This window comes from Typha angustifolia, chromosome 11 (genome assembly GCF_048772165.1).
Source record: "Typha angustifolia cultivar Huaian chromosome 11, ASM4877216v1, whole genome shotgun sequence".
Taxonomy (NCBI): Eukaryota; Viridiplantae; Streptophyta; class Magnoliopsida; order Poales; family Typhaceae; genus Typha; species Typha angustifolia.
This window is the reverse complement of record NC_133249.1, coordinates 1,269,259-1,284,891: the sequence shown is the minus strand read 5'-3', so window position 1 is coordinate 1,284,891 and position 15,633 is coordinate 1,269,259. Positions and strand designations below refer to the sequence as shown.

Here is a 15,633-nt window from a genome sequence, read left to right as displayed (position 1 = left end):
AAAGAGAATTAATTGAGAGTAAAATAATTATTTGAAGTTTTTACGAGATTTTTCTTTAGGAAACTATGAGAAGTGTATTGATAGGAGTAATAAGGACCGTCGGATCTAACTTAGGATGCTCATCTGGCGCGGCTTTTAAGTCGGTTACTCCCAAACTAATCGTGACTCGAGTTTTCGATCGGTGGCAAATGGCGGAAGAGGAGATCGGTGGAGTTTTCCAGAGTTTGCTCCCGCCAAAACTGGAGGACGCCGGCCTCGAAGACTGTGCCCTACCTCCGGAATCGATCATCGAAGCCTTCTCCCGCGCCGCCATATCCATCAAATCTCGCTTCACCGAAGAAGAAGATGATGAAGAGAAGGAAGGCGGATGCGTCCAGGATCCGCGCCCGAGCAATGGAGAGATCGCTGATTCTCTCGTCGGCGGGGGCGGTGGATCGAAGACGTTGCCAGTGTGCGGTGGCGGCGGTGTAGGAAGTGGAGTGGAAGGAAGGAAGGGTTCCGGCGACGAGGTGGTGGTTGTGGGTGTCGATGAGGAAGAGATGGAAGGTGATAGGGTTGTGGTTGTCGGCGGAGAGCAGGAGGAGCAGGATGTGGGAGGGAAGAGGTCCTGCGTTGAGGGAGTCGGGGTGGGGATACTTGGCGGAAAGAAGAAGTTAGGGCTCAGTGAGGAGAAGGAAGACGAGGGAGAAGGGGAGAGTGATGGAGGAAATCGTAAGCCCATTCTAGTGGAAGATCTCATCTGAGTGGGGTTTAACTTGAGGTACATTTGCTCCTTCTCAAATTGTACTATAATCTAGAAATTTGATTTCATGAATTGATAGTGAGTGAGTTTTGTTTGCTGTTCATATTATAGCTTTAATTCCAGTGTTCTCTCCGTTTCTAGTAAAAAGTTCGACTTTGTACTTTTTACCATTAATCGCTCTTGCCTATCTATAGTATACGATAATAAAAAGCAGAGCTCTTTGTTGTTCATTCACAGTGCATTTGATAGCTCCATGTGTCCAATTGTCAAAGAGTTTGTGAACTTCTTAAATTGCAAAGGTGAAAAACTGCCTTTAAAGTATTTTGGGCTCCCCTCCCATGACAGAAAATTGAGGAAGAGTGACCGGCTACCAATTAAGGAAGAGTGACCGGCTACCGGTTATTAAACTCTTCCATTTTCGTATATTGTATGTTTTTTTTTAGTAGATCGACTTGGCACAAGAAGAGAATTGACAATTTAAGGAGGAATTTTCTTTGGAGAGCTACTGAGGAAACTAGGAAAGGATATGCTCTGATTTCCTAGAAGAAGGATTGTAAGAGGAAGGATTTGGCAAGAATGGGGATCCTAGATTTAATCGATATGAATAAGGCATTATTAGCTAAATGGTGGTGATGGTTATTTCAGGATGGAAAGAGCTGTGGCCAAAGGTGATAATGCAAAGATACTATAAGATGAAAAAAGTAACGCTCCTTCAAACTAATAACTCTACTATAATCTCCTCTTTTTGGAGATGGGTACTTCAAACCATTAGAATGTTTCAGACTGGTATGCATGGGAGATTCAAAAGGGTGATAAGATCATATTTTGTCAAGATAGTTGTGGAGCGTGTACTACGGCAACAAACTTCTCTGGTCTATTTGATATTGTATGAAATGAAAAGATTATTGTTAAAGATGTATGAAATGGAGGTGTTTGGAACCTAAAGTACCATAGGAACTTAACTGAGCAGCAGAAAAATGATGAGAATGATATGATTGATATGGTGAAAATAGTGGGATAACAATGTCGGCCATGAAAGACAAGATAAAGTAGAGGCTTGCGAGTAATGATATTTTTTTAGTTAAATCTCTTTATAGATTTCTGAATCATGAGGTGATCATCTCTCACTCTTTATTGAAAATTGGAAATTAAAAATTATGTTTAAGGTACAAGCTTTCTTGTGGCTGATGTGTCAGAACAGGATATTAATAAAAGACAATCTTAAAAAAAGAGGGTGGACTGGAATACAAAACACGTCTTTTGTTCTCTGGAGGAATTTGTAAACCATCTATTTGTGAGATGCCATTATGTGAAGCAGATTTCTCACAAGGTAAAATTGGCTCTCAGTAGGGGTGTAAATGAACCGAGCCTGAGCGAGTCAATTTAATACAATGCTCGCTCAGGCTTGGCTCAAAATTAATTTCGAGCCTAATTTAATATTTAGACTCGGCTCAGCTCAACTTGAGCCGGGCTCGAGTTGAGCCCAACCCCGAGCCTAACTGGAAGAGGATGCGACGACGACGACGGCTTGCCAAAGAAGGAGAAGAAGGTCGATGGAGGAAGTAGAGGCTGAAGGAGTAGGAGGAGGAGGAGGCCGGAGGAGATTTTGTTAGCCACGTCTTCTTTTATAGAATGTGGATTGCCTTTGTATTGAGTTCTTCCTCTCCTCATTGCTCTCTCTCTCTCTAAAGTGATTGCTGCTCCAAAATTGGACCTTTCCCCCTCCCGTCGGAGTTTGGAGTTTGGTTGAAATGGGAAACCATGAGATTAGTATTACTCTCTCTTTTGAATTACTCATCGAAATAAATAGGAACATTTTAGCTCCTTAGCTCCGTAAGCAATTGCTCTCTTGACTTTGACAAGCCCAGACCTCTGCCTAGAGATGCCAACTTGACAAGACTTCATTTATTGCTGCAGAACTCTTTGCACTCTACCATATAAGGCATGGCATAGTATACCATGAGCATCTCTATTACCAGATTAGCCTTTATATATATATATATATATATGTACGTATGTATGTATGTATATGCATATACTAGCAGCTGCCTTTTAACCGGGCAAAAGGTTGTAACGAACCTATCGAGCCGGCTTTAGCTCAGGCTCGGCTTGAAATTTAAATCAAGCTTCGAAAATAAGCGTAGGCTTAGCTCAGCATGAGCCGAGTCAAGCCCGAGCCCGAGCCGCTCGTTTATTTTGACACCCCTAGTTCTGGGTTTGGTTAGTGGTCCTAACTGGTTTAATTTTAAGATTGGTAAGAATAAGGAGATGTCCAAATGAGTTGCTATGTGGGCTGCTGCTCTGATATGTAATGTATAGTTGGAAAGAAATAATCGAAGTTTTACTAATAAGTTTGAATCCTGGGAAGACATTCAACATAAAGTAATTGCTTTGTTTCTTTGTTGGGCAAGGCTACAAGGCGAGAATGCGGCAAAAAGAGCAAAAAAAAGCTGGTTCAGCCAATGGATGTGGAGATTCTAAACTGATTGAAGACTATTATTTTTGCTTGCTTGATTTAACTGGGACTTTGTTACTCTTTTATACTACTGTTAGTATACTAATGTGTGGTGGTTGTTTGTTGGGTTAAACTTTGTTAGGTTTTCAATGTTTTGTTGGTAACCCCTAGTGGAGTTGTGGGTGTCTGGCTGTTGATAGTTTTTGTTGACATTGTAGGGGTATCTGTGGTTTTTGTTTTTAGGACTATGAACTTAACAGTTCCTATGTACTAAAAGTGTAAGGATGATTGTGTTTAATTGTTTCAATAAAACAGGGATCTTGCCTTTTGTCAAAAATAAATAAAAAAATGTCAAGAGTTTAACTTAAGGATTTTCCCTCTATTAGAGTTCAATAACGTCTTGCTAAATTGTACAGTGTTATTCCTCTAAACTCTAATAAAGAAGCACAATGATTTATAGCGCTTCGCTATTTTTCTTTTCTTGGATACTAGTTAAATTATTTGTGCTAAGAGGTGAGAAATCAAAGGAAATATATAAATGTTAAAATATAAGTAAGGATAAGAAATTTTTTTTTTGTGTATGAATTCTGGTTTCACTGATCTAACGTATTATGTCCTCAAAAGATTTGTTTTTAAGTATCTATCTATGTACTATGATTAGTAGAATAGGTTTCCTAATGCTATTACAATCTCTAGGTTACTGCACAAGTTCTACTTATGCCTTAATCAGTTACCAGAAGTATAATTTTTCTCTTGTTATTTGATCTGGAGATGAAATTCTCACAATTAATGAGAAACTTATCTAGAATGCAAGTAGCATGGTTTCCAAGCAAGCATTTTGATAACTTGAAATCCTCCATCTTTTCTTTCTTCTACCAAACTAGAAAACATGTTTAAATTTTATACCTTTCACCCTCTCCTCTTTACGGCCTAATCATTTGATGTCGTTCGCTTGTTATTTTCCTTTCTTTGGTAATATTCATCTTATTTGGTGTATGATTTATATATTCTTTTCTCTGTTATTAATTTCTCCTTCATTTTCTTATTCATAAACTGAATCAGTTTTGCAGCATCTCTAATAAAGGCTTTATTAGGATTTATTTCTAGTAGTTCTCTACTCCCTTCCCTTCCTCCAGATGTTGTTTCTAGTGGTCTTACATGTATTGTTCCTTTGTATATAATTGCATGCATAAGTTTCTATATCTACTATCTGAACTTCTGAAGGTCTTTGTGTGTATATTCTTGCTTCAGAAAAGATGGTTCTCTTCTTTCATCCGAGCAATTTCACATGATTCAATGTTGACCAATGTGTTTTTAGCTTCATGTCAATACCATGAAAAATGTAATTGAGATTATCAAATTTTATCTATGATTTCTGATAAGAATGCAACAAAGAAAAAGAGAAAAAGGAAAGGAAAAGAACCTACAATGAGGTAGAATATAAATTGATAAGCTCCTAGCAGAAATTTACCTATGGACCCAGTAAAAAAGCCACCTTATGTAACTACAGGTGGAGATGGTAGCCCAGGCCAACTTAAAATTGTGCAGGGCTTGATTTGTTAACCCTGCTGTGTAGGGCCACTTAATGTGAGTTGTAACTGGAGATGTAGCCCAATTCAAATTAGAAGAATTGCAGGACTTCATTTATTAAAGCTTGGATCCACTTGGAAGTAATGCCCCAAACCTAGCCTCGACCCTACTTCCCCATACTGGTGTTGGTCCCTCTCCCTTGTCATCTTACCACGAAACATTGCTGTGGCCTCTTCCTGCCACAGCGAAGTAATTGAATGAGGAACTGTATTGTTTGGTTGGTTACAAGTTCAGAATAGTGCTACAATTATTAGTGTTCTTAAATATATCTTCTATGAGATTGATAACCTACCCAGCTGCGGAAGTGGTGGGTCTTGATAAGTCTATCTTCACGATTCCAATGTTATCATATATGACGTCCTACTTATAGACAACATTGTTGATAACGAGACATTAGTCATCGCTTGGTTAGTTGGTTGGACCCGCATTTATTAATTGGTAGATATTATTTTGATAGACCAATATTATTAGATAAGTTACAACGGACTTAAGAGTTAAACCTGATTAATACCATAATCCTTTATCTGTTTGCGACCTGCTATGCCAAAGAAGTTATAACCAACAGCTTGGACATATTGGCAAGTAGAGATAATTTTTAAGAAGAGCTTTACTGTATGAATAGCTTTAACATATGAAGAGCTTAGCAAAGAAATCTCACTGTTACCGTGTATTATATTTCAGGTGACACTGTGTGAACTGATACGAGGCAGCAACGGATCACTATGCTAATAGTGATGTACTGTTCTCTTTAGACTGGTCACTCCACCAAACAATTGTACACAGGTGATCTGTATATTTGTTTTTTCTCTTCTGTAATGTCATTATCCTCTTGTTATTAAATTACGGAGCTTATTATTTCATCTTTTAACTGCATTTGTGTGATAAGCAGCATCTGTTGCCAGTTCGAATCTATGCATAATGTGCCTACTGACTTGGCCGATAATATTTGCAATCTCCTCAGTGTTGAGAAAGGTCCGTTCCCTTATCTAGGGGCCCTCATATCCTCAAACAGACTGAAAATCAGGGATCACAAGCTTTTCCTCAATAACATTGATACTAAGTTGGCAGGGTGGAAAAGGTCTACCTTGACCCAGGCCGGTAGAGTCATTCCCATAAACTCGGTGCTCAATTCGATCCCTGTGCACCTCCTGTCATCCACTTGGACGCCCTTGGCCATCGTGGACAAGATTGGGAAAAGGGCTAGGCAATTCTTTTGGGACAAAGGTAGAGGGAAAAAAAAGGTGTACACCTGATTGGTTGGGATCGCATTGTCAAGCCCAAGATCCATAGGAGCCTTGCCATCTGTAACTTGCGCTCGATTCGATGGGCCCTCGTGGCCAAGAGGGTCCTTGTCGTCTTAAATAACGAGGATAAGATCTGGATCCGACTGGTTCAAGCCAAGTATGGGACTCTTCACCCCCCCCAAAGCCAAAAAAAGTGGCCGAGAGCTTGAGACTCTTAAAAAACTCTTCAGCATACGCGGCTAGGCTACTTTAGTATGGTCAAAAACGGTCTTACCACCTCTATATGGCAAGACCCCTGGCTTCATGAGCTTCCGATATCCAAATGGCCTACGTTTGTTAATATGAATCCGATTAACAGGGTTCATAAAGTTTCTAAGATAATTATGAACAAAGTTTCTGAGCCCTTTTCTAAGTGAGAAAGTTTTCAGCATCTACCTATCACTTAGTGAAGGCCCAGATAAATGGATCTGGCGCTTAAATGCCTCTGCTACCACTAAATTGGTGTATAATATGCTTACTGTGTTCGATTCGCAGACTCCATTGCTTGGAAGGGTTGGAAAGCTATCTAGCAGTTGAGAGTCCTGCCAAAGGTGAAAATCTTTCTCTAGAAGTCAGTCTAGAACAGACTTCCTACGGCCACACCATGCTCAATTCTTTGGACCTCAGTAGCTTGAGAGCTTGCAAAGTATGCGGGATGTTCGACGAAACAACAGATCATCTATTCTTCGCTTGCTCTTTTGCTACTGACATGTGGAGTGAATTTAACCAAATTTGGCCAACTGGGATGCCCACCTCCTCTTGGGCAAAAGGGTGCCGGATCCAAGTAAATAATCCAAATCCTAACAGCAGCAAACCAACTAGGTTATCGATTATGGCAACCCTTCTCTGGCAAACATGGAAGAATAGAAGCAATATTACTTTGAATATGACGCCACACTCGCCCTGCTCCTCGAAAAGATGGCAAACCCTATCGCCCAACCCATTAGTTGCCATCACCTCATGGATGCTTAAAGCTCAACACTGACAAATCATACTCGGATCGCAACGAGCCTGATGGGGGAGGCTTGTCTTGCATTCCTTGTCGAGCTCTCTAATTATGGCCGGCAGTCGCTTTGGTAAGAACCAATTGTCGCTAACTGTGGAAGCTACCGCCCTTAGAGAAGGCTTGATCGCTATCCAAGACTTGGGAATCTCTCACTTGGAAGTTGAAACGGATTCCACAGTAATAGTCAACATCCTCAAAGGATCAATACCTGCCCTTTGGACTATCCTATTTTTGATAGATGACTATAATCTACTTCTCTCTTGTGTCTCAGTGCACATTATAACCGTAAAGCAAACCAAGCAGCATATTGATTTGCTAAAACCGTAAAGCAAACCAAGCAACATATTGGTTTGCTAACGTAGGTAAACATGTAGACTATGGATGTACCTGTGTCAGAGGTATATCGGGAACCTTTGCTATGAATCTTGTATTTTGATGCTACAGGTACTACGCTACCAAATGGCCAGTAAGTAATACCAAAATTAGGGTGATTTTTCTATTAAAAAAAAAAAGAATCTACGCATATAGTTAGATGTGGGAAGTGGCCTTCTTTTGATAAGACAACCTTGTGGTTGGTATGGGACTAGCAACATTGACGGCTATTAATTGAAAAGATAGTCGTACAAATGTCTGAGTTGTATCCACACCCTCCCCCAATCTTATTCCAGTTGATGGTACGTCTCCACTTCCAGCCAGATGTTTTCTTTCATGTTTATCTCCTTATCAATCAATAAGTGAGTGTGGTGGTAAGTAGCGGGCTTGTTATCCTTTTAAACATTGCGAGGACTATTTCAACCCAACTTTTAAAAGAAAGGAAGGCATGAATCGTCCTTGCACGAGCTAAATAGTAGAGATTGATGTGAGCCCAGAGTGGTCATAGCCCATATAGTCCTCTGCATGACAACCTATGTTTGTCCCATTCAGCTGAGATTTTGTGCAGGATCTCGAAAGGTTTAGGATTCTTTTTGCCCTTCATTATTGGTCATCAAACTCAATTAGAGATCAACCAATTTTAATAGAGTCTGTAGTTAACTTCTTTTTTTCAGGCCAATGGGGTCGTACGATTATTTACTCTGATATTAAATAATTACTATAAAAAAATTTATTTTAGCAATATTTAATTTAAAGTAATAATTTCGTGATATACATCATTTAAATTTTAAATTAGATTAAAATTTGACGAAGGCTAAATAACTTTGTATATCTAAATTGATAGTATTTTGTCCATGTACAGTGCTTGGGCTCTTGAATGATTAAAAACAAGAAAAGCAAACTCAATCACAGCCTCAGATACAAAAGCTGTCATATATGTCAAGGAAAAGGTTACATATATATTAACCTCTTAGTCTTGATTGGTACATGCACATGATTTCAGACTCGATCATAGGTGGCCAAGTACTGCTGCTGGTTAAGGGTTACTATTAGATTCTCGCTGGATAAGGGTTTGATTGTTTGAAGGTTGTTGTGGATCCACCATGGTTATTATGTTGAATCCGGTTTGGTTGAGCACATTATGCCTAGAGTTTAATCCTTCACTTTAAGATTTAGGACTGCAATTATCTCTAGTTGGGCTGATAGGGTGTCACGTTAAGTCTTAGAATTCAAACTCAACTAAAAAACTTAAGCAATTAAAGGAAGATCTTTTGTGGCATACTAACGTTTGTTTTCCTGTGAGGATTTCTGAGTATTGGATAAGAATGATAAGACTGGTATAGTGAGAATCAACAACCTTAGCTACCTCTATATCCAATCTGATGGGTTTCCATGCTCTGCCAAAAATGCGAGTTGCTTTCTCTTTAATATCATCCATAAATTGTTGACTGCTTCCCACGGCACATTGATCGGAGTGCAACTCGAACACGTTTCTTTGCGTTCGCCGGATGAAGTCGAGAATATTTATATTAACCCTTCATTATATGATATAAACCTGTTCTACTTACGCTAGTGTCAGATGTATATATATATATATATATATATATATATATATATGTTCTTGGTGACCTAATCTTTTTTTTTGTAATATTTACTTACATATTTTTCTTATTTAATTTTACCAGTAGGGTACATATTTCTTTTGAGTGGCCTCCTTTCTTCAATAGGTTTTCAGGACCCTTAATCGCACCAATACTTGAGACAAGTCTGAGTCATCACGTGAGGTGAGGACACATTGACACATATTCAACGGCACGTTCGATGGATTCAGATCTACTTTATCGACCATCCACACTTACATTTTAAATAAATAAAAACTATATTCAACATCCAATATTTTGACTATATTATTATAAATAAAAAATAAAGCTTCTTTATTTACTAACATCGTGAGTTCTATTTCGTCCATTTTAAAATAATACTTTGTACTTTAAAATCATTGAAATCTCACTGTTTTAATGTCTTCTGATATCATATGTCCGTACTTTTAGATTTGTTGATCACGTGAATTTTCTTTGTTTGGATGCTATTTATATCTTTACAAGCCTTTATTTGATTTCGTTTAATTGAAAATTGGTGTTTTAGTTTGTGTTCAAACAGTTTTAGAGACTTAATTTGATTTTATAATCAAGTAAATCTAACTTTTGGATTAAATTATATCTGTCTATTTAACAGAGGTGCATAGTTTGTATGTGTAATATATATATATATATCTTCGTTAAAATAAAACTATAGACATTTCTTTGTGAGACATGCAGCGTGAACTGTGCCGTAAGATTGGAAGGCTAGATCGTGCAATTATTTTGTTAAAAATTTGTCAACAGGTGGTAAACGATCATATAATTCATCCAATGATGATTATGTTAATCATACCTAACCAATGAAAGCAGAGTCCTCTGTAGCTACGTCGCAGTGTGAATCACGGTTCCTGGAAAATCTAATCTACACTGCAGTTATGGTAAGGTAGTGGGACAATTTGATGATAGAAATTCTTTAAAGATTGAAGCCAGAGAGAGAGAGAGGGACACTGGCGTACTCACACGCTTATCTAGATAAGCTCGCTTATCTATCGATGAGCTATAAAGCTGGAATTGGGTCACAATCAACGTCCGTCCACTCCTTCTCATAGATCTGAGAGGGTTTTTACGAAAGCACGACAATCTTGAAAGTCAAACTGACACTCCAACCACTGCGAATAAATGAAATGGAGGGTTAAATAAGGAAACACCCATCAACTTCCTAACCACTCCTCCGTCCTCCTTCCCCCTATATTCAAGTCAATTCGGTGGCCACCCTGCTTGGCTGCCACTGCGGCCAGCAAAATTGACTCCGTCCCATGTGCGTAATTACTGCATTGAGTGCATTACGCCGCCAGGATGAGGGACAAAATTTGGCCTCAGAAACCTAGTGGGATATGTAGACTTAATTAGTACTACTTTGGATTGCAATTTTGTTTTCCAAGGAAGAGCTTCTGTAGGAGGTGTTAACAATGTTCTAAGAGTTACACTATGAAGATAAATTGCTTACTTTTTTAATTTTAATTGTCATTGATGTCTGTATGGCACATGCAGCGGCATTGATGATGGGATGATAGCTGCTACAAGACATGATGGGTTAAAGCAATGATGCGTTGTTTCTGACTTCTATTGGAAATAGCTGGGAGAGGTTAATTTAATTTTAATCCTGCACGTAAAGTATTCCTATTTATTGTAGCGGATTCCTGGTAAACGTAATTAAGATAAATCCAATTTGAAGTGTCTCAGCTAATCTTGGATGAATTATAATCCTCTCTAAAAGAGTCGTAATCAATAATATGTACGGGGGCAAATTCGTCTTTCGCTTGGGAGGCAAGCAGGTTTCCGTGGGCCCCACTGTATTATTACGATTCTGAATCTGGCGCTATTTAGTTAAACGTTCTTAAGCTCTCGTCTCGGTACCCGGCACAACCATCGCTTCCGACTCCGAAACAGGCACAGAACTCGGGTCCGCCCCGCGGTACGTATCGGACGGTCTCACGGGAGCGGCCTCTAAAATTCGGTGATTACTCCCGTCACGTTGGCACCGATTTGACCGGGAGATCTCCTCCTCCTCTGAACTCTCTCGTAGGGTTTTTTTTTGGTCTTTTCTTTTCTTGGTGGGATTTAGTTTGCGGCGAAAGAGAGATCTCTTTGTAGTTTAGTTGTGCTTTGTATCACCGGAAAGGGTTACAGACGAGACCTTTAGAGCGAAAATGGAAGGGAAATGGTGTAGAAAGTTGGCTTTCGTGACCGTTGTCGGGTTTGGGTTCCTCCTGGCCTCTTCTTTGGTGTCGGCGGAGCGAGGGCTTAAGATTGAAGGCTTTGATTCCATTACCGACGGGAACACGACGACAGCGAGTTACTTGTTGAAGGTTGTCAACTTCTTGTGGCAGAGTGATGGATCTTCCTATGAACACGTTTGGCCGGTAAGTTTTTTACGATTTGGGTTTGTTTTTTTTCCTTTTTGGATTAAAATGAGTTTGGATTGAGTGTTTGGAATGCTGAAGTTGTTGTGTTTGATGATAGCCTATGGAATTCGGATGGCAAATTGTTTTGGGTACCATAATCGGATTCTGTGGAGCAGCTTTTGGCAGTGTTGGAGGCGTCGGTGGCGGAGGGATTTTTGTTCCCATGTTAACGTTGATCATCGGGTTTGATCCGAAATCATCCACAGCGATATCAAAATGTAAGTTTCTCTTTCTCTCGGTTTTCTTGTCTGCTACCAGGCTAAAGATGTAGAAATAGTACATGCAAATTCCAAAACCCTTGAAATTTTATGAAGAATCACTGTCAGGAAATCAATCTAATGATTGTAAAAATTTAAGGACTAGACATGATAAGAGTTCTTAAGTAGGAACCCAAATGGAACAGAGATTAAATTTTCCTATTTTAATTTAGAAACTTTTAAATTATCATTGTCTACTGTTTGACTGGACGCCAAGTTCCAATAATATGTTGCCTGAATAATTCTCTGTAAATTTAGATTTCTTTTTCTCATGGGAACCACATTGTGGGGGATCAAGATCTTGCACTGCTTAGTTTATCTGGTTTGTATTAGTTAAGATTCTAATCAGAAGTCAAACATATTCAAATATATATTTCTCCATATTGATATCTTGTTCTCTTTGGTCAGGTATGATCATGGGCGCGGCTGCCTCTACAGTCTACTACAATCTTAAGCTGAGGCATCCAACATTGGATATGCCTATTATTGATTATGACTTGGCTCTTCTGATCCAGCCCATGCTTATGCTTGGGATCAGTATTGGGGTTATTTTCAATGTTATATTTCCAGACTGGATGGTTACAGTTTTGCTAATCATCCTGTTCCTCGGTACTAATTTATCTTCAAGCATGGTAATTATATCTCTCTCGCGTACGATGTTTGCATGGTTCATGTAATTTGATGAATTGTGTAGGCACATCGACTAAGGCATTCATGAAGGGTGTTGAGACATGGAAGAAAGAGACAATAATTAAGAAGGTAACGTTCTTGAGATTTTGTCCCCCTCTTTTCACACTTATGTCTGCTTCAGTAATGTGTATTCACTTGTCTATCTTGTTTTATTCCAGGAGGCTGCCAGACATATACGGTCCAATGGTAAGCATGCAAAGAATCATCATTGCCCATTAATCTGTTAACAGAATGAAAAAATGTGACTCAAATTTCTCATGTTTCTCAGGTGAGGGAAGTGAAGAAATGGAATACAAACCACTTCCTACAGGTCCCAGCAATAGTGCTCAAAACAAGACCAAGATTATTGATCCAGAGGTAATACTGGTTGATAAAAAGAAACTGCCGTGTCGCAAGGCTTGTAAAACTAAATGAATGAACGTTGCAGGTCCCAATTCTTCAGAATGTCTATTGGAAGGAGCTTGGTCTTCTTGTCTTTGTATGGATGGCATTCCTTGTGCTACAGGTTACAAAGGTGTGGTCTTCGTGTTGAAAAATTGTGTTATCTCTTTAGTCTCTTTTCCCAAATATCCAAAGATTACTGATATTCACCATACACATGCGCAGAACTACACATCAACATGTTCTACATTATACTGGGTTTTGAACTTGCTGCAGGTACTACCTACTGTTATCTCCCTGTGATTGTGTTTAGAGAATAATCTGTGGCTAGTGTTTTCTGGATATTTCTTATTATTACTTTTGGATATAGCTACTTATTAATGTGTTGATTTGCAGATTCCTGTATCTTTATCAGTGAGTTTGTATGAAGCAATAAGCTTATACAAAGGAAGGAGAGTGATATCATCGAAGGGAAATGAAGGGACTGACTGGAAGGTCCATCAGCTATTTGTGTATTGTTTATTAGGTGTTGTTGCTGGTATTGTTGGTGGACTGCTTGGTCTTGGTGGGGGCTTTATTATGGGTCCACTCTTCTTGGAACTTGGCATCCCTCCTCAGGTATATTTTGACTCTTATAGCACACATGCCTTCTATACATCATCGTCATACTTTATTGATATGGAATATAATCTTGTACTGATTGTGTAAGAAGTATGCTGGATTTTTTGTTGTCGGATATGTAGATCATGACAACGGTACTGAGTCATGCATATATGTAGAAGATCATGACATAACTGTACAGACACGTATTAAATCATGACATAACTGTACAGACACATGAATTCAGTAGTAAAGTTGGTAGAAGGGCTTAACTTCTTGCTGTTATTATTTTAATGTGCAAGCATTGTACCTTTGATGTTCTTTAGAGTCCAATAATTGAGACTGAGTTTGATTTCCATGTTTACCTCTATTAAATGTGTAGTGATAATCTCTTCACAGTTTAGTACAAAATTTTCATTGTCTGCGGAAATACTTTATTTACTTCCTGGATCCTATTTGGTGATTGGTAAATGTCTGATAGAAAGGAAATGCTGCAGGTTTCAAGTGCTACAGCCACATTTGCCATGACGTTCTCCTCATCCATGTCTGTCGTCGAATACTACCTCCTAAGGCGTTTCCCTATGCCATATGGTACTATGAATCACGATTCTCTCTCGTTCTTTCCTTTCATTGTCTTTCTTCGGCTTTCACATTGTTAGGGCTCGTTTAGGGTTCATAAGTAATATTTTTCTTAAAGAAATTTGGGTTTATATAGGAAATTTTAAATGTAGGAATTAAAAAATGAAATTAAAGAATTCCATCTAAAAAGTTTCTTTTGGCTGATTTAAATTAGTGTTGATTACATTGGATTGATTTAAATTAAGGTTAATTATATTTTACCTTCAGGTACTTATACTTAAAATTATTTATTGCTCTTTATTTAAAATAATAAAGTTAAATTTTCTGTTAAGTTTAACTGTGCACCATAGCTGTTTTATTCATCTAAGTATATTATCTCAAAATTTGTATGTTTTTTAATAAATGCGATAGAGATATTTTAATTATTTTAACATTATTAAATTAAATTTAACGAAAACATTAGCAGTTTCACTTTAAAATACAGAAAATAAAATAATTTTAAATATAAGCAGAGTATTATAGTTCTAGAAGAAAAAGAATAGATGGTAAGTTGGATTGAAAAAAGAAATTCACGAAACAAGACACCTAAAAATAGCCCAAATATTACTAACAACAAGCCCTTGTGTTGAAATTAACAGCAGTGCATCTCTAGGAAAAACAGAGTATAATTGCCCACTTTATTGATAAAATGGTTAAATATGAATCTTCTGGGCTAGTTTATTTTATGTTGTACAAGTTGTTACGCTGACTCCTCTTTTGGTTTGGCAGCAATCTACTTTGTTGCTGTGGCTACCGTTGCTGCCTTTGTTGGCCAACATGTTGTGCGTAAACTGATCATTCTGATGGGGAGAGCATCACTTATCATCTTCATCCTGGCCTCCACAATTTTTGTCAGCGCAATTTCCTTAGGTACTTCTGTCTCCAGTTAAAAAAATGGAATAGTTTTGATCACGAAACCTAGTTATTTCTCTGCTATTATCCATCTTTTCTAACGCAGACATAATACCTTTCATCTCATTGTGCAGGTGGAGTTGGTATCTCCAACATTGTCACCAAGATTGAGCACCAGGAGTACATGGGCTTTGAGAACCTCTGCAAATATAAAGTCTAGGACGTAGGATCTCTACTTTTGCATGAAAGGCTGATGGAGTTTTGGCCCCTCAATTCTTCCTCTTGATATATTAGCATCAAGAGCCCCTTTAGCTTTCTATACAGTTGTCTTGTGTAGGATTAAAATTTTAGTTCTCATTGAATATTTAAGTTATGATTTTGGATTCAAGTCCTGAGCAGGAGTGGCCTAATACCAACAGATTCAAGAGTCAAGGGTTGTATTAGATTTCAATATGAAGAAATTATGAACTGCTACAAGAAGAGCTTTAGCTGCTTATCTTTGTTAATCTCGACGATGTTATTCAGGAACTGGAACAAGAAATAGTTCCAGCATGGCCTCTGTTATGCAAGTATTCGCGAAAAACTTAAATGTTCTTTTGAATCAATTTTTGATACGCAAATAAGTCGTTAGTTTTTCTCCATCTGAGATAAAATTATTATGTTATATTCTTGTTTTTGAACCGATCTAGAGTCGATTTTTGATTGTTTAGTATTACTATTGTATAAATTCTTTTGTTATAGT

General features: G+C 38.2%; 2 protein-coding genes across 4 annotated transcripts; both read left to right on the top strand.

Moving 5' to 3' along the window:
* Positions 1-171: 171 nt before the first annotated feature.
* LOC140769575 (uncharacterized) lies at positions 172-7,432 on the top strand. Of its 3 annotated transcripts, XR_012105929.1 has the most exons (3): positions 172-760; positions 5,469-5,570; positions 6,566-7,432. XR_012105929.1 is itself a non-coding variant. In XM_073110313.1 (2 exons), the coding sequence occupies exon 1, from the start codon at positions 189-191 to the stop codon at positions 741-743; it is 555 nt and encodes a 184-aa protein (XP_072966414.1). In that variant the 5' UTR covers positions 172-188; the 3' UTR covers positions 744-760; positions 5,469-6,491. The 3 variants fall into 3 exon arrangements, 2 of the variants coding, with proteins under 2 accessions (XP_072966414.1, XP_072966416.1); XM_073110313.1 differs by lacking the exon at positions 6,566-7,432 and having other exon boundaries at positions 5,469-6,491; XM_073110315.1 differs by lacking the exons at positions 5,469-5,570; positions 6,566-7,432 and adding an exon at positions 3,154-3,544.
* Positions 7,433-10,929: 3,497 nt separating this feature from the next.
* LOC140770170 (sulfite exporter TauE/SafE family protein 3-like) lies at positions 10,930-15,496 on the top strand. The gene is made up of 12 exons (XM_073111210.1): positions 10,930-11,451; positions 11,552-11,711; positions 12,159-12,359; positions 12,445-12,509; positions 12,599-12,626; positions 12,709-12,797; positions 12,868-12,954; positions 13,047-13,097; positions 13,218-13,439; positions 13,919-14,012; positions 14,769-14,909; positions 15,026-15,496. Exons 1-12 carry the CDS (start codon positions 11,239-11,241, stop codon positions 15,109-15,111), a joined length of 1,437 nt encoding a protein of 478 aa, XP_072967311.1. The 5' UTR covers positions 10,930-11,238; the 3' UTR covers positions 15,112-15,496.
* Positions 15,497-15,633: the final 137 nt, after the last annotated feature.